General features: G+C 31.2%; 1 protein-coding gene across 9 annotated transcripts in view; it reads right to left on the minus strand.

The window, feature by feature from the left end:
- Positions 1–24320, minus strand: part of KCNT2 (potassium sodium-activated channel subfamily T member 2) — a 588661-nt gene that overhangs the window by 348163 nt on the left and 216178 nt on the right. For 8 of the 9 annotated variants that reach the window (XR_012489046.1, XR_012489047.1, XM_074308658.1 and 5 more), the window contains exons 6-8: positions 18887–18961; positions 17451–17534; positions 14583–14677 (exon numbers count right to left, since the gene is read on the minus strand). Coding sequence is in view for 7 of the 9 variants with exons in the window: in XM_074308658.1 (XP_074164759.1) it covers positions 14583–14677; positions 17451–17534; positions 18887–18961 (254 nt within the window). In the remaining 2 variants the exon portion in view is untranslated. Of the gene's footprint in view, positions 1–14582; positions 14678–17450; positions 17553–18886; positions 18962–24320 lie in introns of those variants that run through there. The other variant, XM_074308659.1, reaches the window with a different exon arrangement.

Consider the following 24320-nt stretch of genomic DNA (forward strand, 5'->3'; position numbering starts at 1 on the left):
AAGAAGGGAGAAAAAGATGAAGAAGTAAAAGAGGAGGAATATTTATATGAAGTGATGTTCCCTCATGAGTCTACAAATTTGTTCTGGGACAGATCCCATTGTAACTCTTCAATGATTCATGTTCAGAATTGAAATGAAATGAGACCATATTAGACTATTGTAATGTTTAACAAAAATGAAGTTTACTTAATTTCAATATAGCACAATCTACAAGGAGGTGCTAATTTGCACATCAGTGAGGCAAGTGTCTTGATCATCTATCAAGTCTGAGGCACTTAATTCCTTGTGGGATTTTTAGTTTTATGACTTAGGTGACAATTTATGACCAAAGTTTTAGTCTGCTTCTCTTCTAAGCAACATCAGGAACAATTTATTTGACTTAAGGAAAACTAGCACAGCTTATATGGAAGGGACCTAGTATATACTGATCCACATGGATCTAATTGGTGTCTTTAAAGTGGGACATCTGACATTATCCAGGCACATAAAAGATATTTGAAGGCTGGGAAATGATACTGAACATAGGAATGAATTACTCAATAGCTTGTCAATTCTAAATTTTAATCTTAAATCAAAGTAAAGTAGCATTTATTAAGTAGCCACAATATGTTTGGCTAAGTGGTGAGGAAAGAAAAACCCAGGGTGGGGGGAAGGAAGGAAAGAGAGTTACTCCTACTCTCAAGAAACATATAGTCTAATAGGCCAGACAACTTACAAATGACTATGCATAAACAAGGTAAATATAAGATAAATCAGAGATAATTGCCAAAGGAAGCTCTAAGATTAAGGGACATGGGGAAAGACTTCTTACAGAATATTTAAAAAAAAAATAGCTGGTATTGATAAAAAGCCAGGAACATAATTAAAACATCTTCCATTTTTTATTTTTGAATCAGACTTTTGAATTTATATTGCATATGAAAGTATTTCTTAGTAGGTTTTCTTTTTATTGATTGATGGGTTTATCTTCATTTCCTATTCTTCTTCCCAATAGACAGTATAGTTCACTATGCCAATATAATCTCTCTATTGTCTCAATACAACCTGAGTTTCATAATCAATATATCACACAGATCTCCCTGTGCCTTTAGCTTGTTCACTTTTTACTTTGGAAGGCTCTTATATAACTCTATAAATGATAAATCATTGATTTCCTTTTCCCTCCTGCCATCCCCTGAAGATCATCTTTCCTGAGGCTTAATTGCCTTACTTGGGCTAATTCATAGATTTTTCCTGTTCTAATGAATATAACCAGGTTGGATTCTTGTTTTTGTGGAAAATGTGTCTCAAAATCATATCACTTCTCAGAGCTTTTCCTCTTGCTTCAGTTATTTGTCTTTTTTTTTTTTTTGTTATGTTTCTACTTATATAAGGATTAAGGAAAGTGAGGATTGTGATATTAGAATCCAAATATGGTAATTCCTTTGTAACTAAGAGAAAAATTAATTTAATATAGAAATTCACACAGATTTTATCCATTTGTTCTATTCATTGTCCTCTTTTCAGTTTCACCCTTTTTATTTATTTGGCTTAACTGAGTCTTTTACTAAGCTTTCTGAATGTTTCTTTTTTTCTTATTATTTTATGATATGATAGTATTCCTATTCATCCAGAAACCACCTCTCTAAATTCTACAAATTTGCTTATATTCCAAATCAGTATTGCCCTAGTTATTCACCACTACTTGACAAGAAGAATCAAATTTTTTTGGACTTTTTGGTACTTTTGGTCTGCCATTAAGAGAGCAATGGTTTACTTTAGAAAAACTTCCTTGGGAAAATGTGACAGGCTATGTCAATGATTTAAAAAAAATTATATATATATATATATATATATATATATATATATATTTTTTTTTTTTTCTGAGACCATTGGGATTAAGTGACTTGCCCAGGGTCACACAGCTAGGACTTGTTAAGTGTCTGAGGCCAGAATTGAACTCAGGTCCTCCTGACTTCAGGGCTGGTGCTCTATCTACTCCACCAACTAGCTGCCCCAAAAATATTTTTCTTAATATCTCAAGAGGTTATTAATATAGTTAAGGATGAAGTTGCTTCTCTTGGAAATTATATTTTCTTTTCTTGTGCAGTCCTCATTCTTTGGGTTCAGACCTTCTTGTTAAGCTACTTAATATGAATTGCTGATGTGTCCTGTTACATATTTTGTTTCTCAGTGGCCTAAGTAGGAAGTCCACAGCAATCAGCTGCATCTCTTTCAACATGGTGGAAAGGAGATGGAACTATCTATTTCAATGGTTCCAAAAAAAAAAGAGATTCAGGCACTCTTGCAGGGCAAGTGATTTTGCTACACAATTTTTGCACATCTAACAAGATGCAATTATTTTTTTAGAACTTTTTTCCTCTTTTTCCCCCTTTTTCTTTCTTTGTAAATATGTGTCATGAATACTATATTATGAAATAATTAAATAACCCCACAAAACCATGTTTTCTTCTTGCCTTGTTACACAAAATAAAACCAATTCTGCAAAGTCATTTATTTGTTTCTCCAAGGATAATCTTTCCTTCTATTAACTTACAACTTCATTTTGTCTTGTAGTAAAAATGGCATGAATAGTATTATTTAGTTCCTTTAGGTGTATGTTCATTAATGAATGAATGGACAAACATGTCACCTTTAAAATACCAATAGCTAATCAATCAAAGTCCCTACTAAATGTCAGGCATTGTGTTAAGTGCTGAGGATATAAAGATAGGTAACCAACATTACCTACCACTAGGAAGCTCACGATCTAATGGGAAAAACAATATTAAAATACTCTATACAAATAAGATAGAGGATAAAGTAGAAGTAGTCTCTGAGAAAAGGCATAAAATTAAAGAGAACTAAAAAGGTCATGCAGAAGGCAGCGTATTAGCTGAGACTTGAAAGAAGTCAGAGAAACCAGGAGACAGCGATGAGAAGAGAAAGCTTTCCAAGCAGGGAGGACAGCCATTGAAAACACTTAGGAATCAAGAGATGCAGTCATGTGTGAGAAAAAACAAGGAAACCAATGCTGCAGGATTGCAAAATTAAATATGAACAAAAGGCCAAGAAACTCTGTTATTGTTGGCATACCCTGCTCCTTTTCACTCTACTCTATAACCATCATTGGCAAAAACAGAAGAAGAATGCAAAAAAACTGAAGATCATTTGAAGTTTGGGTTGTTGTTCTAAAGGTTGACCTGGCCCAAAACTTCATCACCAAAACATCAACTTCATTTTGTTTGGCTAGCATGGACTTTCCAAAAAACACAATCTCTTGCCAGGAACATATTTGACAGTTTACAAAATAGGAAAACTTGACCAAACTTATACTTTATTGCCATAACTTGCTCTATCCCACAAAGAAGCACTGAAAAAAAACATAAAAATAAAATTATAACCTTACATTTTCTAATATCAAAATAAAATAGTTATAATTATCCTTAACATAAAAGGAATGCTCAGATATCTAGAGCTAGTTTTTTCTTCACTGAAAACATGAATCAAAGATAAACCATACTCCAAAAAATCAATAACCTGAGAAGTTTTCAAATTTTAGCCCTTCAGAATGTAATCTATGATTACTATCATCCTAATCTTTTTTTTCTATACATTCTGTAGCTAAAAAAGTGTACTGGATGCAAAAACTTTATTTTCTTAATTATAAATAAATGAAAAAAATTTTTAAATGAACGCTGATTTTACTGTTGTTTTGTTATATTCTTATTACCTAAAGGCCAATAATTTATTTATACATTGATTACCAAATTCATAATTAACCAGAACATTATTTCTGTAAACTCTATAAATTTGTTTTATCACTTTAATTCTGGTTTATCTAGGAAGAGACAAAGACTCGTCCTTCTTTAACATCTTTATTCCAAAAATAACACACTAGCCAGAAGCGTAAGTAGCAGCAACAATAAATATTTTAGTTCACACTAAAAACAATTTTTAACTTTAGAAAATCAGAGACTTTTAGGAAGATTACATTAGCCATAGAGTTCAACCAATAATTAAAACAGAAGCCTTACTATCACATATTCAACATAAAGTCATTTGTTGACTCTCAAAAACCTAGATCAAAGGGAAAGCAGCCCATTTCCCTTATCATTAGTTCCCATTGTTAGAAAGCTTTTCCTGGTATCAAGTCTCAATATGCTTCTGTCTATCTTCCATACATTGTTCTTAGTTCTGAAGAGATGAAAGCATATAGAATAAGCCTAACTCTTCTGCTCCTTCAAATGTCCCTGATCTCCTTTTTTTTTTTAACCCATTTTTGAATAAATTCCCATTTTATTGGTTACAAAAAGAAAATAGCTTTTTCAAACTATGATATATATGGAATAAGTGTAACAGTAATTTTTTTGACATGGTCAAGAAAAGACATCATAAACTATGACCTTATGATGGTTCTAGTAATGTCCATTTTCTTGAAAGAATTATTATTAAAATTTCTCCATATTCAAGTGGATATGAAAAGTCAAATCGTCAGGAGCAAGTTGACTTTTGGTGCTGCCCAACACATTGCCTTATGTGTGTTTCTAGTGTGTTTTTTTGTGACAGGGAAACCTAAGTCCTAGGATTAAGCTGCCTTTAATAATTTCTGGGAAAGTATCCTACAACATTGCACAATGGAGAAGCAAGTAGTTTGAGAATATAGGTGATTGAAGTTAATTATCAGAGACTTTGCTTCTACTGTGGGTAAATTATTATTCTGGGGAGATTTGAAGCAAGCACTATAATCTTTAGAGAAGTGGGAAGAAGAAAAAAAGATTAACTAAGAAATTACCTAATTTGCCAGGAAGCACTCTCAAGAGACATATTATTAAGGAGAGTTTTATTTTTTCTGATTTGTTTATCTTATTTTCACAGCTAATTAAAAATAAGAAACACAAACAAGTAGGATTCAGACTTAACAAAATAATATTGATTCACTTTCAAAAGCTTTAAATATAACTTATTTTTCCATGGAACCGAAATATGGTTAACTTAATGTATTTTATGACAGGTGTATTTCTGAGGTCCAATCAATAGAAATACTTAGAGAATAATATTAATTTTTCAGAGATTTTGGTAGATGTTTTATTCCCATGGAAAATGTCCCTCTGGAAATTTTGAGAACTATAGAAGAAAAGTTAACAATTACCTTTAGTGTTTGTTTGTTTTAATTTGGTAGGATGGTAGAATACATTTGGATTTCTTGAACAGGGAAAGCTGCAGGAGGAATATTTATAGATTTTTATCAAAATGATATCAAAACAAAAGGTGATTGAATATAAGGGAATTGTGTTCCCAAAATATTTCTTTTTGAAGGGGGATTCAATGGAAAGGTAAGAAGAAAACTTTAAAATAGCTTTCTACAAAATCATGTGATAAATAGATTCTCCAATGAGAGAATGTTAATGAATGAAGATTTATTGTAGTTTATAGAAAAGGCATTTAGGAAGATGAAAGAAAAAGGAAAACAAGTATATGCTTTGGTTATCTTATCTATGAGTGCCAGATATCATGGAAAGCTATCTGAAAACTCCCATAGTACAGGAACTAGTGTTTTTCCATTTATGCTTTTAAGAGAAATCAGAAACCAATTCATTCTAAGATGGTCATTTGATCTGATTGTCTAAGATTATATTCAAAGAAGCTAAGTACATATACATACTATAAATAAGTCCAAACTCTGGATCCAAGACTGTGTGATTTTAGGATAGTCACATAAGTTTTCCTGCCTTTATTTTCCTGCCTTTATTTTCTTTAACTATTAAATAAAAAGGCAATGAACTAAATGGCAACTAAGGTTGAGAAATTATATTCTCAGTAGAGAAAAAATTATCAATTTTAATTAAGGTTTTGGTAGTAGTAAGGATAACATATACTTCATCCATTCATTTAGTTATTCAATTTAACAATCCCTCAATAGTAGTACTTTTGCAGAAATACAAGGACTGGACTATTCCCTTTGACCTTCCCTCTCTCCCCACATACCTGTAATACCTTTTCACATTTTTCTGCTTTTTTTTTTTTTTTTTTTGGTCATACAGAGATTACAATGACAATATTCTTTCTGTGCACTATCACCATGAATTTTCTTGTCCGTTTCCAAGGTAGTTCAGTTACTTTGTTTTCTCTATTTTAGCAATGTCTTTGCCATCTGAGGGCCCTTATTCATGTGTCTTTAGTGTTTTAATAACTTTTCTCACTTCAAGGAGTTTTATGAGAATGATCAGTAGGAAGGAAGGCATTATTTAGTACATCTGCATCATGGATGTAAAAGTGAAAGTAGCATTTGTTTTGGTATCTCTGAGCATTTTAATTAATAGATGAAGCAAAGGAAGGAAAATGGAAGTCGAAAGAAAGTCTGATTTTCTTAATAACTTAATTTGGCCTAGTTTTTATTGATATGCGTCCTCGCTGGACTTTGATAGAGTCTCCCATAGTCTATAGGTCTAGTTCTTGCATAAGTTATTATGAATATATAAGAGGCATTAGGAAAACCAGAACAATGCTTCCAAAATTTGTTGTGGCATGAGATGATCTCAGTTTCCAAAGGTAATGGCAATATAGAAGACCCAAACAAACTGGGTTTTTGATTTTGGTCTATTGACAACTTTCAAATCTTAATTCACTTAACTTGTTTACCTCAGTTTTCTCAATTGTAAAATGGAAATTATAATAGCTCTGATCTCTAAGCATTTTGTAAAGATAAAATGAAATAATATTTTAAGTACTTTGCAAGTCATAAAGAACTATATAAATTCTATCATTATAATTATTATTTATTGCTATTTATTATACATATGGCCTTAGTTAAATTCAAAGCATCATCATTATATTGAATACAAAATGAAAATGTTTTCCGTAATAGTAATTCTTGAAGACTAACTGCTAGATGTTGTTGGTCAACATTTTTAGTTGAGTCCAACTCTCATGCATGGGGGATTTTATTGGCAAAGATCTTGGAGTGGTTTGGCATTTTTTTCTCTCTTTGATTTTACTATCATAAAAAAAAAACAAACACAATTGTGACTTGATAGGAATATCTGTCTTAATAAAATCAAAAATCTATGAAGCATTGAGGTAGACCCACCTTAATTAAGCCACCATAAGGTAAAAAATACTCTAAGGTACATATTCCTATGGGTTTCTAATTCATATCCACAGATCAATAAATGAAGATATAATTTGCAAATAATACCTTTTCAAACCTAAGCTAAGGAATTCTGCCTGAAATAACTCTGGTGTCATTCATAAGATATAGTTTATGCATGGTTCTTCTTAAAATAATGGAATTAGTCAATCATAACCATGAAGAGCAGCAAAAATAACGTTAGGCCAGTTGTTTATAATTATTTTTCAGTTAAATCAGCCCTCTCAACACTATTTTTGCCTGGAGTGCTAGCTGAGGCCAAAAGATATTTATTTTTCCTAAATTATCCAGTTAATTCATTACCCATATTTCTACTTTAGTAAATATTATATAAATCTAGCCTTAGTCAGCAGTTTATAGCATCTATTTCAAAGCTTCTTTGTGACTGTCATTCATTGCTGGTATAAAATTATATTGTAACAACATGAACTGTGCATGAAGCAAAGACTTGATGATAAACGCCATTATCATATATTAATCTACCTGCTTCAGTCAATAGTGCCTATCTTCTCTCTGTAAATATTCTCAAAAGGCTACTTGCCTAACAACTAAATCAGTAGCAACTTCTTTGCATACTAATGACAGTCCTTCAATGATCCACTTCAAAAGCTCACTAATAAGTGAACACCTACCAAGAAAGTCTCAAATAAACTCGAACAGGGAGCATTAATCACTTCTAAGTAGAATAAACTTTAAGAAAATAGTTGGGTGACTGGGTTCTGTCTCAGCAGGACATTGGTATATTTATTCAGGTATTAAATTTGGACTAAAATATAAAATGCAAATCTCTTTAAAATGAGTGATGTAAATCACATAATAAATAATAATTACATAAAGAGTGCTGAATTCATGAAAATATACAAAAAATATAGAAAATAAGGGAACAAAACAACTGCAATAATGAAATCATTGAATAATTTGCTGGGTTTTTATTTGTAGAGCACATATAAGAATCTGCTGCCAGAGAACTCAATTGCTTAGAATGTATGGTTAAATCTTTTTTATGTTATTCTCTTCTATTCAGTGAAAATTTATAATAAGCCAAAGTCATGTGCTTGATCCCCATTTGCACCAGTGTACTTGGCTTTATTTCACAGCCAGATACTAAGCCAGCTGTCTGTTAAATGTGTATTATTAGTTCAAAAGGGGACCTAGTGAAAGTAAAAATGGATTAGCAAAATTTCATTATTTTCATGGGAAAAATAACTTAGAGCACCCATCCTATGAACAATAGGCCAATATAATAGGTGCATAATTGTGTGAATATTATATATTATATTATTCTATCAATAGTAGGTCAATATCAGTTTTACAAATATATATGTATACACATATATATGTTTATTCTGTACATTATATTACCCTACCAATAGTAGGCCAATCCTATAGAAATGTATGCTATATATTTTTTCCTTTAAACCATCAATTGTTTTATCTTTATGAGAATTAGATAATTTTGCTAAATATTTACTTTATGACGTGAGATAGGACATTATAATTCTTTTCTTTTTTTTCTTTTTTTCTTTTTCTTTTGCTGAGGCAATTCAGGTTAGTTGCCCAGGGTCACACAACTAGGAAGTGTTAAGTGTCTGAGATCACATTTGAACTCAGGTCCTCCTGATTCCAGGGCTGATGCCCTATATATTGAGACACCTGCCTGCACCATTCTTTTCTTTTTCTTTATAATACTTTTGAGATTCTTGTCTTTTTATTCCTTCACATAAATATCAATTTACTTAATTCTACAAAATTACTAAAATAATTCTGATTGGAATTATTTTTCAATCTACATATCAATTTGTGGAAGTATTATTTTCTTTACTTTGTGGACTCAATCTACTCATATGACAAGAATTTAGAGTGGGCAGAAATGTTAGTAGTCATCTAACCCTACACAAACTAAAAAAAGATTCCCTCAATGATAAACAAAGTAATCACCTAACTTTTGCCTGAATTAGATGGAATTCTATGGAATGAAATGGAATGGAATGGAAGATAACTCACCAAATAAAGACATTATTTGATTAGGGAATAGTTAAGTGATAAGTGAATATAATGAAATATTAATGTAGCATTAAAAAATCAGATGTGAAAATTTAACTATATGATCTAAGCAAGTGAGTTCTCTAGCAAGCATCCAGAGGATGATGATCATATGAAGAAAATACAAAGGAGAGTATCTAAGATGGTGAAGGGCTTCCATTTGAATGAATTAGGTATGCTTAGGTTGGTTTTAGAAGGTATGAGAAGATTTAATAAACTATGTGTTATTGCTTCAGAATTCCAGATACCTGTTGAACTGTTTTTTGTTTTTTTTTTTTTTTCTTTTTAAGGCTGATTTGGTTTGGTTTGATTTGGTTTTCCTGCATCAATTTTTTAATATTGATAATCACTGAACATAGTGGAAATCCAAATTTCTGAAATTTCCATCCACTGTGTGACTATCATTATGGGTAATGCATGACATAGAAAAAGAACTATAACATGCCTCTTAATCATTGTGGAAGGGATATCTTTTTACTATATCTATTTACAAAGGCTATTTGCTCAGCAGCTGAATCAGAAAAACTTAAGTTCATGAACAAGAGAGTATTTTGCATACTAATAACCGTCCTTTAGAAACTTCTACAATCAGTAGCTATGGGCAAATAAAAATAAAGAACACAATGTTATGCTTACAAATGTTATGCTAATTTTTCAGCTGGTGGAATGAAATCCAGAATATCAATTCTATAGTTTTCTAAATGTAGAATCACATACTCTCAAAGAGACTTCAAAGGTCATCTAGTTCAGCCAACGTTCAGCCTAGTTCAGAATAGGAATCCCTTTTAAAATATTCCAAATAATTGGCCATCCAGCTTTTGTATGGAGATCTCTAATGAATGGGAAATTCCTCAGAAGTAAACCATTAATCTTTGAGAAAATCTAATTATTGAAAAGGTTTTGCTTGTAGAAAGAATTATATAAGTCTACCTCTCTTTGACACCAGCTGTTTATCCTGGAACCAGTGGAGCAAACTCATTATCTCCTGCACTTTCACATAATTGACAATAGTTATTAAACCTACATCTTTATATCCTCTTAAACTTTATCTGTTTCACATAAAACTTCTAGGCTTGGTATGAATTAGATGCCCATTGAAAAATCTCATGGGATCCTGAAACAGCTCCACATCTATTGATTCAATTCAATTCAAACAAAACTGAATAAATATTAATTAGGTGCCTATTCCAAATGATGAGAACTAGATAAGGGGTACCTAAATGAAATTAGGTTTAATTGAGGTCTAGTGGCAGGTTTGTGGTACAGGGAGTCAAATAGAGCTCCCCTGCAACCCTTTTGGATTCGGTGCAAGGATATAGAGTTAAATGAGGTCTAGTAGCGGCGCAAGAGTCCTCTATAAAGGAATTTACAGACCTGAAAACCTAGATTGATAATAGAGGTTTATTGTGGGGTTTGGAAGTAAAGTTTAGTTAGTAAAGTTGAGGGTAGAGATAAAAGGGCACCAGAACCACAGGTCCAGTGGGCAGAAATCCTTGACATGACCAGAGTAAGGATGCCATGTTTGGAATCTCTACAAAGAATGGACTCCAGTTTGGCCTTTTTTATAATCTGAAGGGGTTTGTAGGTGGAGTCCCAGATTGGCTTCTGGCTTGAGTTCCAGACAGGGTTAGAATTTGCTAGGTGGGGGTTGGGAAACCTGAGAAGATCATTAAAATGGGAGCTGGGAGAGCCCAGCTATCTCCCATTGGAATTCAAAAGAGTGCCTTTTGACCAGGATTTGTGAATCAAAGGTATTAGCTTCTTCAGCCATGGGGGGGTTGGGAATCAGAAAGGAATCTTAAAGGGCCCACAACTCACATCACAAACAGAGCATTATTCTTGCTCTAGAATTCTTCACTTTTAATTCATAGTATCAGCTACCTTTCATAGTTAATGATATATAATTGTTATATTTTCTTTTAACAAATACTTTATAATTAATTAGTTATGTATTTTCTATTTCCTATTTAAACAATAACAAGAATTTAAGTATTTCTGGATAGTTGATCACATATTGTAGCTCCCTGCGTGCCTTCTCACATAACATTATTAGATCCTTAATAGCAGACACTAATCTTGAGTCTTTATTTGTATCCCTGGTGCTAATCATAATACCTGGCAAACAGTAAATGCTCATAAAAATTTACTGACTGAGGATACAAAGAAAGAGAAAACAGAAAAACAAGGCAAAACAGAAAGATAAATGTCCCATCCTCAAGGATTTCCCAATTTAACAAGGCAGGGGATATTACATATAAACAACTAAGTAATATAAATTATATACAGGGTAAACTTGAAGTAACAAGATGGGTGAGAGGGTAAATGAAGAGAATGGTAAAATCATCTTGCAGAAGGCACCTTTTCAGCTGAATCTTGAAAGAAATAGGGATAGCCAAGAGTAAGACAAAAGAGAGAGCAGCCCAGGCAAGGTCAGCAGGAAAATAAATGGAACTGAGAGATGAAGTGACCTTCCTAGGAGAAAGCAAGGCAACCAGTGACACTGGAATAGATTGTAGACTGAATGGAAGAGAGTAAAGTGCAAGAAAACTAGAAAGGTAAAAAGGCACCAGATTATTAAAGGTTTTAAAAGCTAAACAGAGAACTCTATATTTGATTCTGGATATAATAGGGGCCACTAGTTGTAAAGGGCTGGAACTCTGGAGAAGAATACTTGAAATAAGGATACTTACAACAAGGTGTTAAATCAGTGGAATTGATGAGATAATGGCTCTCTAGTTCACATATATCTAGTATGATATGATTGATATAGTCACTCTAATTTGATATAATAATATAATCACTCTAGTTCACACATACTGAGTATGATGCAATAATGTAATTGTAATAGGATATTTAAGAGCTGAGAGAACTGGGGATACAGTCAGACAGAGTGAAAAAAACTGTTAAGGAGACGATAAAGATTGTAGACTCTATTCCTGACTATCCTCATGATGACTATCCTTCTGAGACCAAGATCCAACCAGAGGACCTCCAGAAAGCTAGCCTGGACATTATAACTGGTGTTTATTACAGGAGAAAAAGGAAGTGCTAATATAATTAGATAGGGACTTAAAGTAAATATTTTTGCCATGTAACTATAATATGGACTAAAGAAGATTTTGAAGCAAACAGACCAATAAATGGATTATTACAATTGGTCAGAGTAAAGTAATAATAGCTAGTTCAGTAGAAATTGTGAAAATGACAGGAGTTGGTCACAGATTAGATATGTGGGAGAAAGTAAGCATGAGGAGTAGATTCCAAAACCCAGGATTTGGAGTCTGGATAATTAACCTAGTAATGTAGTCAATAGTGAAAGAGAATTTAAGAAGAGGGAAGAATTGTAGGAAAAAAGTGATGAGATGTGTTTTCAACATGATAATTTAATAATTATATCCAGTTCGAGATGTCTAATTGGCAGCTAGAGACAAGATTGCAGGTCAGTTATTCCTAAGAGAGGTGAAGAAGCTTAAAGATGCAGAATTCTAATGTGCCAGGTTTTCTGGGGAGATATTTTTAGCATCTTCTTGATCCTAAAATATGCTTATATCTTTTAATGTTTTCTAGGTATTCATAAATTAACATTAAATATTTGATTAATATTAAGGAGACAAATCCTTCTGGTTAAAAAAAATCTGTCTTATAAATTTCAATTGAATTATTCAATGTTTTTACTTCTTTATTCATCTTCTTTTCTTTTCTAGTAAAGTCAAATCCAGGTCAGAAAACAGGGATACATAATGAATTTGCCTGTATCTGGAACTGTTTTTACACAGATGTAATTATCAGTGATCATGTTGTCATTTTCTGGGACTTTTTATTTTGCTTTTTTTTTTTTTTTCCTGTATTCACAGTAGCAAAGGCCTATAAATGCAATACACTATTCCAAATAGAAATATCAGCTTATGATTTCTTGAACTGTGGTAGACATAGCTTTGCTTTCTAGAATAAAACAAAATTCCAGACACGGATTATTGACACAGATGCATGAGTGTCTGGTTTCTCCTCCCCTCGCCCCCTCCACCAAGTCTAGGACCTCATAGAAATATCATCACAGATAAAATGGCAGTAGTAATATTAGTCTGAAATGGTAGTTTTCTTTTTGGAAATTCTTACATTTGAAACACTTAGGTATAGGATCCTTCTTTAATCAAGAAAATCCACATGCTGTAACAAAAATGGCTTGCAATATTTGCATCATGTATATAGTTTTCAATAATATATTTGGTGACCAAAGATTTCTGAATACATTACATTTTTTCCCACTTTAAATAGAAATACAACATTCAAAACAAATGAACAGAACAGCATTTTCAGTACTCAGTAGGCAGACTTAGAGTGTTTGGTTAATGAATAATTTCTAAACAAATCTTTCTTATCTCAAATATCTTGAGTTAAGTTCTCACAGCACACAAAGAAGACTGCACAATAGACAAAGAATATACCTAGCTAATTTGATATGTTAATGGTAATAAGAAACATAACAGGCCTAAACATTATTTTAACATTATTTTATTTAACTTTACTAAATTTAGCAATTTCCAAATTCCACTTTATTTTGTGCAGATCAAACAAGATATTTGACAAGTATTTAGATTAGACTTGTGCCTGGCACATAGTAGACTCTAAATAAAGGCTTTTTTTCTTTTTCCTTCCTCTCTTCAGCTACTATGGAGTCAATAGAACATCTAAAAAGCACCAGAAATAAAAGTTATCTCCATGCTCACATTAGTTAGTTATATTGCAAATAGCCATTTTATGGAAAAAATCAAAATTAGTGATAGATTGACTACATTCTCTTTTCTCCAAATAAATCAATAGTTTATTTTTGCAGAGTGTTGTCATGCATATTTCATTTCATTAATGTAGGGAACTTTCACTGTGTAAATATTATAGATTATTATAAATACCATAGAATGTAGATAATTTGTAATCTTAGAAAGTTGCCTAGTCACTGAGAAGTTAAGTATCATATCCATAGTCATACAAGAATATGTAAGAATCAGAACTTGAACCCAGATCTTTCAGAATTCAAACCAAGCCTCTTTTCTCTATCCCATTCTGTCTCCATTGAAGTAGAATATCCTCTTCCTAAGGAAAGAGATATATGATGCATACATGACTGCTAAAATGTCTGAGCTGAAATTAAAATTTCTATATAAGAAAGTTGTATTCACTTGTCCTGTTTGAAAAATAAAAACAAAACCTTAGCTTATTTTTCTTTCTAAATAGGATTCACTTCTTATGAGTCATTTTTTAATAAGCATCAATTACAAATGCTCTTTTAAACCAACTATTAATTAAAAATCACTTTCAAAATTTTCCATATTTTGCCAAAAATCAACATGTGTGTTATAAATGATTCATTAACAACATCAAAAAGCAAACAAAAGGCCACTTTGCATCTTACCAGGTGAAGATAAGACAAAGTAATGTGGATATTAAAATCAAAACTTGATTAAACATTGCCGATTGTGTCCGTTGAATGGCTCTATGAAGATCATTCTAAAGTAAAAATAAAGAGGAATACTTACTCTTGGCATACATAAAAATTACAAAAGTTAATATAATATCTTATTTCCAAAATATAGACATTATTAAGATAATATTTGTTTAGAGATTTCACTGTACCTCTACCTTTTTTGCCTCTCTAATATTATAATTATTGTTTGACCTTCCACTATAAGGAACTACTTCTCTGCCAATACAGAACAGCAAATGTTCTGCAAATAATAAATAGACTTAAAAGGTCCCCTGGAGAATTGAGAGGCTAATTGATTTACTCAGAGTTACACATTAAGTAAGCAACAGTGTCTTAACTTGAATACAAATTTTCTTATTTCAAAGGCCATCTTTCTATAAACTGTGCTATGCAGTTTCTCAGATCTCATATATAGATAGCTATTTTAGTTGTCATGACAACAAAAAGATGAGTAGCTGACAAATATTATCCCAGTTAGAAAATGAAGAATTCATTGATTCCATCATCAAAAAAAAAAAAAAAAAAAAAGTTTGACAGTTTATATACTGCTCTTCCCAAACCCCTCAGCACTTTGTTTGGTAACCCTTTGGTAATTATAGCTTTTTGTTGAACAAATGCTAATAATGAAATGTCTTTCTTTAAAAAAAATAAGAAGCCAAAGAAAGGGAGGGATAATAGAATGAAAATATATGATCAACTTTTGTTTTTAATTACTATAATAGCCTGATAAGTAGAAATTAACTGATCATTTTAAAAACCTCATTTTGGGTATCAATTTCACCTCTTCTCCAATAAACCTCCTTTTTGAGAGAAAGTTCTTAAAATACAGGTAAGTTGACTAATTTGAATCTCATCTCTTTGCCTCACATTGTTTTTCTTCTGGAAAAGAGGCTAATGAACAGAAAAAAAAGGAACAAAAGATCATCATTAGCAGGAAAAAGTTAAAGGCAAAAATATTTCCAAAATGGATAATCCATACACAAATGACTATTGGCTTTATTACACTATCTCTCCATTTTAATTTTAACCAGTAGGTTATTTTTTTTCCATTTATGTAACTTTCCCAAGTAACTATTTGTAATGTGAGTTGTCAGAAGGTTATTTTGTTTCAAATGTAAATTTATGTAATCTATAGTTAGTGAAACAAATATTTCCCTTTTGACAATTAAAGACAGCCAAATGGCCCTGCAAAATATTCCATAGTCAGTCACTCCCATATTACATTATTTAATCATTGGCTAAGAGCTTACATGATACTCAAGTGACTGCAGATATTTTTAAAAACATTTGCTCATTTATGAAAACCCAAATGTTTTCCAAAATGTTTTGACAGCCAAAACTTGTGTCAGAACACTCTTGTTAGGATATATCTGAAACATGATTATCTTCCCCCACAAGATTTTATTTTCCAATATGACCTTAGCCATGGTATTCTTGTTTCTTCCTCATGTTGGATATAAACCATTAATGAGCTGGATGCTACTAGGAAATTTTATTTGCTGTTTTCAGCTACCAAGCATTAGTTGCTTAAATTTTAAAAATAAAAAGTCATTTAGTTAATTACTTTTGATATGTTTTTTAGGTATTGCTCTACATCTATTTAGGGTTAAGCTTGGGTAAAAAGGCTACTGTAAAAAAACAAAAACAACAAAAAAAAACTATCCATCATCACCCTCTTAATTCATTATTTCTTGCTCTGTTTCACATTCACCTTCTCCCACCTTCCCCTTTTGAGCATTCCTTCTAGTAACCCAAGTTCCCAAAACAGTAATAGAAATTTACTTGGGATCATACATCATCTTTCCTAAACAGAGAGAATAGCAAACCAGAGGCAAAAAAAAAGGACGATCTTTCTCCAACAATTCTTTTATTGTTTTACAAATTTCATGAAATCCTTGCCTATATATAAACAAAGATGTTTGCTTATTTTCTAGGTCTTAGTTACAAAACTACCAGATACTGAGTTTCAATACAAACTCTACAATTTAATACCTGTATTACCATGGGCAAGTCATTAAACTGCTCCCAGACTCAATTCCTTCCTCTGAAATGAATATATTATTTTCTTCCTTATTGGTATTTTTGTGTTGAAAATACATTATAGCCCTGAAAGACCTATATAAATGTAATAATATTTATTATAATTTCTCTAAAATTATTAAATTCCTAGTATCTAAGAATATATTATTGGGTATATATCTTTAGATGATCAAGAATGACAATCTCTCATTAGTTTAGTACCTTCTAAGATCATCTGAACTTTTAGTATTTTGTCAAGTTGGAATTCTATTGTGGTTGCAGACAACAGGAATGGGGTTAGGTTGATAGTAGTAAGTAATAGAAACTAACAAATTTAATGGTTCGGAATGATAGGAATATTCCCATTCTAATTTATTTCTAAATGGTCAGAATGGAGAACAACTTGGCAAAAATCACTGGGTAAGGGCATTTTCATCTTAAGTACTCTTGCTTTCCTAATTATCTTTTTTTTTAAAAAAACTAATTTCAAGATACTGATTTTCTTTTATTTTTGTAAAGTAATTTGTATTAAACAGAAGATATGGAAAAAACACAAAAAAGTTTATTACAATATGAAATCATTCATGTTATATTTAAATTGAATGAATTTGGTATCACTAAATCATTTATGAAGGGGGTATGAAAAAGCCAAAAAAGAACAACTAATAAAACCCCTTAAAAGAAGTTGTTATATCATAATCGATTTGTTGTAATTCAAATAATAGTAGCAAATTTAAAATAATAAGTTTTAAAATCACAATTTCAATTTGTACTTACAATCATATTTTCCAAAGCATGTTTGGCAAGCCAACAATTTAGAAAGACTGGGATGAATAAATTTCTTAAGGAAGGCCAGAATATCTGGAAAACAAATTAAAACTAAAATATTTATTATGAGAAAAATGACATCAATTAGATTGAAAAGGTGTTTCAATGCAAATAAGATTAAGATTTTAAAATTATACTAATAGAAGAGCTGTATAACTTGAAAGCATACCCCAAATACCCTCTACTTAATGTAGCTAAATAGAAGTAATGAGCAACAGATAAAAACCAGGTGCAATTAAATTTTTAAAGCATTAACATCTTTTAATATAGAAAGTGGAAGACCATATACCAATAAATAATGAAGTCTAACTAAATGAATTGTTCTATTAAGCATTCTCTATAGAAAGTTAAATAAACACTGGAAATTGTTGTTTTACAAAAAGTAGCATTAGGAAATAAGATAGGACAAAGCCTCCATTGCTTCTGTATCTGGCCTTCAAGTATTTTAAAAGACCTTGAATCAGCCAATGCTCAATCAGTTATAAATCTAGAACACTCATTTAATTTAATAAAACTCCAGCTGTTTTGCTTATACTAGTTATTCAAAATGAAAAATGATCTGATCTGAGCAACAGCTGAAGAGGTTGCTCAAGAGTTTTATATTAATAAATATAAATGTAACTTTGTCCAATTTAGGTCATGAGTGAAAGAAGAAAAATATATCACCTCTTATTAAACTATTACTAACCCTGAATTCACATCATTATAATGAGACAACAAGCTGAAATTCTCTTTTGTACATAGGAAATTACTGGCTATATATTCATGGATAAACCTAGATGGAGAGAATTTCCAGGCAATTTCCTGGCAGCCTCTATACTGGATAGAGAATCCATTTCAGCAAATTATGTTGAGCATCTAAAAGTGCATAAATCAGTGTGATTTTTAATGCATGAGTTATTTAAGAAAAATCATCTTATTCTACCCATATAATTATTGCTACACAATATTCTTAAAATAAATACAACTATTTCTGTTCTGCTACTGACCCTAGTACAAGATATTTAAGCACCAGTTTTTGTAAATTTACAACTTTAAAGGAATATAAATATGAACCAACCAACCATGAGCTTTGATCTGGAGTTCTTCATTCTGCAACTGTAGGCAGTATCCCCATTAGTTTTAATTTAGTCATTTAATCACAGGTTCCATCTATATCTATATCTATATCTATATCTACATCTATATCTACATCTATATCTATATCTATATCTATATATGTATATATATATATATATATATATATATATATATATATATATATATATATATATATATATATATATATAGGTATCCAGTCATCTAAAATATTTAACTCATTTATTAGCAATTTTTATCCTTAAAATCTTATGACATATAGTTTTTCTTTGTTTTAGCGGACTTACTGAGATGATGAAGGGGACAGCATTAATGATTTCCAGGATGAAAGGTATGCGTAAAATCTGCTCCCAAATATTTCCCTTTAAAAACATAATAGGAAGAGAAGAAATGTATACTGAATCCTATCAAGAAAAGAAAAATGACTAAGCATTGGCCTTTCTCTGGTTACAACAATGAACATGTTAATAAGATGCAACATTTTTTTAGAACTTAAAAAGTATACTAGCAACTAAATTTTTTAGTCCCTTATAAGCAATTTTACTTCCAAAATTTTCTACAAAATTAAGAAATTAATTCATATTAATAAGAATATATTAATGCTACTTTTGTTGTACAACTTTTATGGGCACAAAATTATAAATTAGAAATTTGTCCTTCTGGTGGCAATTCCAAAATTTTATTTAATGAAAAATTGCATTGAAAATATACAAAATAATCTGTCTTTTTTTCAAATCACATGAATTGAAAACATTCAAAGATAGATATCATTTATCTAATACTATTGTTTCTTCTCAGCTGTTCTGCATATTATTGATATATTCTATTTCTAAGCCCTTCAATGTGCTGGAAGCTCTTTTCTAGATGCCTGAGTTTTTGATTCTCAGACTTGAACACAATACTCTTTATATGATCAATGACATTACATAATTTGTGAGAATTGATTTGCAAACCTTGGAGTACCATATAAATATCAGTTGTTATTTTTGTTTGAATTTATATTTTAATTGGAACCTATATTTCCTTCTTATTATACAATTTTAGAAATTGAAACTCCATTCACTACACTATACAGCAACTCATTTATTATTTATAATCTCAAAGAGTGACTAAGGGTCCTGAGATGAAGTGATTTATTCATAGTTATAGTGTTAGTATGTGTCCGAGTACTAACACAGTTCTAGACTCCAGTTCTTTCTGATTCTAAGTCTATCAATCAATTCTCTATGCATTTATGTCTTTCAATAATTATTATTGTACTAAGTATTGTCATTACTAATAAATATTTTATACTTAAATAAATTAATTAATAAGTATATATTAAATTAATAAATACTAAATAAGTAAATTTTGTGATTATTATTTATTTGGCATATAGTAGATACAATAATTGTTTATATTTGTTGATGTATTGATTAATCTGGGTATTATATTTCAGTTAATTTACATAAATTCATGTTTATGTCCTTAATTTGAACTGCTCAATTCTTGAAATTAAAGACAGACTTTCACATTTACCCATATAAACCTCAGAAATATCAATTACCATTTGAAATTCTTAAAATGAAACAAATAGCTACTGATATGAAAATATTAATCTAGCAATGACAGATTGCTATTAGAATTTTTTTGGTGAGCAAAACAATTACTAGAGATAATTTTATTACATAATGATTTTTTAAATTAATTCTGAATGATTCCATGTCTGACATGAGTCAGCAGAGTGCTGAGCATGGTGGCCAGTGCTTAAGGTTGTGCATGGCACACAGTAGCTATTTAATCTTGATTGCTGTGGTCTAGTAGAAAGGGTATAAGTTTTGAAATCATGTAAACTGGCTTCAAATCTCACTTCTGACTCTGCACATAGGACCCTAGTCAAATCACCAAATTTTTCTGTAATTCAATTTTTTTTTAATCTATAAAACTTAGTTGGACTACAAGGCCCTAAAATCTGGAATATTGTCCTACATCTAAAACATACCTAATAATTCCAAGAAGTTTTACTTATTTGATAGTACTCTTCTAATTAAGAATAAACTGAACTGCTGAAAACTATAGTTTAGTGATGTGTACTTTGCAAGGAAAATGTGTAGTTTCCCAATTATTTATATCTATATCATGTTAGCTTTTACAAACTTTTGATGCATTCTCCTCATGAATCTACATGAATGACAAAAGAGTAACTTAGAGGAGTTAATAAAGTAAATGAGACAATCACATCAATCTCCATTTGGAAACCTACAAGATTTAGTCTCAGAATAAATAGCTTTGTGCTGGTAAAATAAGAAAAGGTCAAAAGACATGACCATAGAAAAAAGAATGACAGATTACACTGAGTCTAAGAAGCAGGAATATCACAGTTGATATATATTGAATTTTATCTGGCATCTTTTTTTTTTCTTATTAGTACAAAAAATGAATATATCTATGAGCTCTGACAAGATGGTGGAATAAGTTACAGTTGGTCCTGTATCACCTGTTTTAATATAGAAAACCCAAAACAGAATCAAATAAGGGAATGATCACAGTAAGTGGAATGTTTGATGATAATCTCATCTTTCCATCACTTCCTCTGCCATACCACTCCTAAACCATCTATTCTTCACCATCACCAAGAATTTCAATCCCTTCTCCCCTCCATACTTTTCCAGGCCATAATACTGACTATACTGGTCTCTCTTCCTAAAATCAAACTCTACATAGACCATTTCAACCTTTCACTATTCTCTATTTTTCTTTTCCTATCATTGAAAATGCTTTGCCAAAAGCCTACACAGGATTATCCGCAACATATAACTAATTCCTTCCTTCCTATATGCATGCTGCTAGAAAGAACTATATAAATCATGGAACCATATTGACTGGATCTATTACAGTCTGCAAATTTACTAAAGTGGCCCTTCATGATAACAAGCAATCCTGCTATGTCTTCCAAATTCATTATCTATCCTAATGACCAAAACTTCTATTCTAAACCTTTTCTTTCCTCACTACTGCCATATTATTCTTCCTTCTACTCCTCAACTATCCAACTTATCTCATATTTTACTGAAAAATAAAATAAGGCTACTTAAAGAGAGCTCCATTTACTCCTTTTCTTTTCATCTCTAGCATTATCTCCTATTGTCTCCTCCTTTACTCTAGTTGATGTTGAAGAGGAGGCCCTTATTCCTGCCAACACCAACTTTTCTATATACCTATATGACCTAAAGACTCATTCTTTCTTCTCCGTTCTGGCCCAATTCTTTATTCTCATTCTCTCTCTCAATCTTACTTCTGCCTGCTACTGGTCTCTCCCCTCTAAATTTGTGTAAAATGTTTCTCTATTGGTTCTCTTGCTACTTGTCTGAATGATTCTTTTTCAGTCTCTTTTGCTGGGCTTCCTCCATGACACATTCACTTTGGATATATCCAAACACTCTATTCTGGCCTTGTTCTCACTCTCTATAACTCTTTGACTCAAAAAACCTCTTCAGTTTCCATGGTTTTAATGATGTTAGACATGGATGATTCCTGACTCTCTAGCCTACTCTAATATTAAATTCTTTACCACTAGCTACCTTTTTATATTTAGTACTGAGTGTCCCCTAGGCATTCCAAACTCAACATGTCAAAATATCAAATGGATTGTATCTTCTGCCAAAAACCATTTCAGTCAAAATTCCAGTCACCTAAGTTTCAAATGTTGGTGTCATCTTTGATTCTTCACTTTGACTCACAACACATATCGGTTGTCAAATTTTTAAAATTTATTCATTACAGTATCTCTTGGACATGTTCCTTCCCCCCCCCCCCCATTGACATAGACCCAATCGTAGTTCTGTCCCTAATGACATTAGTCCTAGTGTCTCCTTATTGCTATTAACATCAAATATAAATTAATCTGACATTTATAATTATGCACAATCTGACTGTTCCTATCTTTCTAATCTTCTTATATCCAACTTTCCTGCCCACACCATATGACAGTACTTTTAAACTCAATGTTCTCTACATATAATGCTTTCCCCCTCCCTATTATTGGGAGAAAAGGTCTTCTATATAGTATATCCATTACATATGAAGATAACTAACCACAAGTAACAGTCTTACATGAAAATAATTTCAATTTAAGCCTTGCAGAGACAATATGATGAATGTTGAAGTTTATTTGGTTTTCTTCACTTCGACTTTAGAAGATAACATTAGATGAAAAGTTCTCAGTTGCTCCAAGTCTCCACTTGGGAAAAATTCCTAATACCAAAACAATATCTACCATTGTCTTTTTAACTTTATATTTTATATCTATCTCTAGTTAATCCTGGACCTTTTATTATTAAGTAAAATTCAATTCACTGTAAAATTGGGAAAATATGGGCAAAGAAGTAGGAAATATTTCTATTATAGTATCTCAAGATAGATAAGTATCAGGAGAGAAAATTGAAGAAAGATCCAAATTTTTCTTAGTAACTCCCTCATCTTTATCATTCTTATACAGCAAAGCACTGTCCTCAGGATCTCTCTTCTCTACCATGGCTCAGTCTTCCCTTAATTCTATACTTACTGTTTCCTCTAATATCTGCATCTATCTTTTATACAAAGTGATTAGAAAGATTTTTTAATCAATGGATTTAATTGATTTAATTGATTTGTTTAAAGGCTCTGGACACTCAGGTCTAATGAATTATTTATAACTTTTCCCCAGAGCTAAATTCAATGCTTTGGGTCCTAATTCTTACACATGTAAATAATGAAAACAATATTTTTATAGATTAGGACAATATGCAACATTGTTTTTTTTAAACCCCAAAAACATAGGCTTTGAAGGCTTTGAAGGGCCCCTTCTTAATATCATCAAAAGAATATACCAAAACCAAAAGTTGGCACTATTTGCAACATAGAAACACTTAAAACTTCCTCCCTAAGCATAGGAATAAAGAAAGGATTCCTGTTTTTTCTTTCATTATTTGATGTTATTCTAGAAATTTAACTATAATAATAAGAGAATAAATTAAGGGAATAAACACAGAAAAACAAGAGATAATCATTTCTGTTCACAGAAGTAAGGTTTTTATTTTGGAACACTCCAGAAAAAAACCCTTAAAAAACATTCCAAATGATTACATCCAGTAAAGTAAAAGTAAGAAGTAAAGTATAATGCATATTCATATGAATCACCATACTTTCTATATATTACTAATAAAAACAATGAAAACAGTTGAAATAGAAAACATTCAAAATTTCTGAGATGCATAATATATCTAGAAGTTAACATATCAAGAAATGTTCAAAACTTAGACAAGTCTACCAAAAAAAAAATCCAATGATTTCTTAGTTGACAAATCAAATGTTTTTTCCTCATATTTTATCTTTCTTGATCACTCTTCTGCTTTTGATATTGTCTGTCATCCTATTCTCCCTGATACTATTTTCTCAAGGATTTTTTGTTTGTTTTTCATTTTTTGTGTGTTTTGTTGTTGTTTGACAAGGCAATTGGGATTAATTGTCTTCCCCAAAGTCACAAGGCTAATAAGTGTTAAGTGTTAGAGGCCAGTTTGAACTCAGGTTCTGGTACTCTATCCATGCACCATCTAGCTGCACCCACTACTGCCTGATTCTTTAATTCTCTAATTGCCAACTAATCTAAAGGTACTCTGCTAAAGGAAATAAAAACTTGGTACAGAATTACTTCTTACATACAGGAATAAAAAATTAACAATAAGGATTACCAGCACTTTTTCT

This window comes from Sminthopsis crassicaudata, chromosome 4, assembly GCF_048593235.1.
Source record: "Sminthopsis crassicaudata isolate SCR6 chromosome 4, ASM4859323v1, whole genome shotgun sequence".
Lineage (NCBI taxonomy): Eukaryota > Metazoa > Chordata > Mammalia > Dasyuromorphia > Dasyuridae > Sminthopsis > Sminthopsis crassicaudata.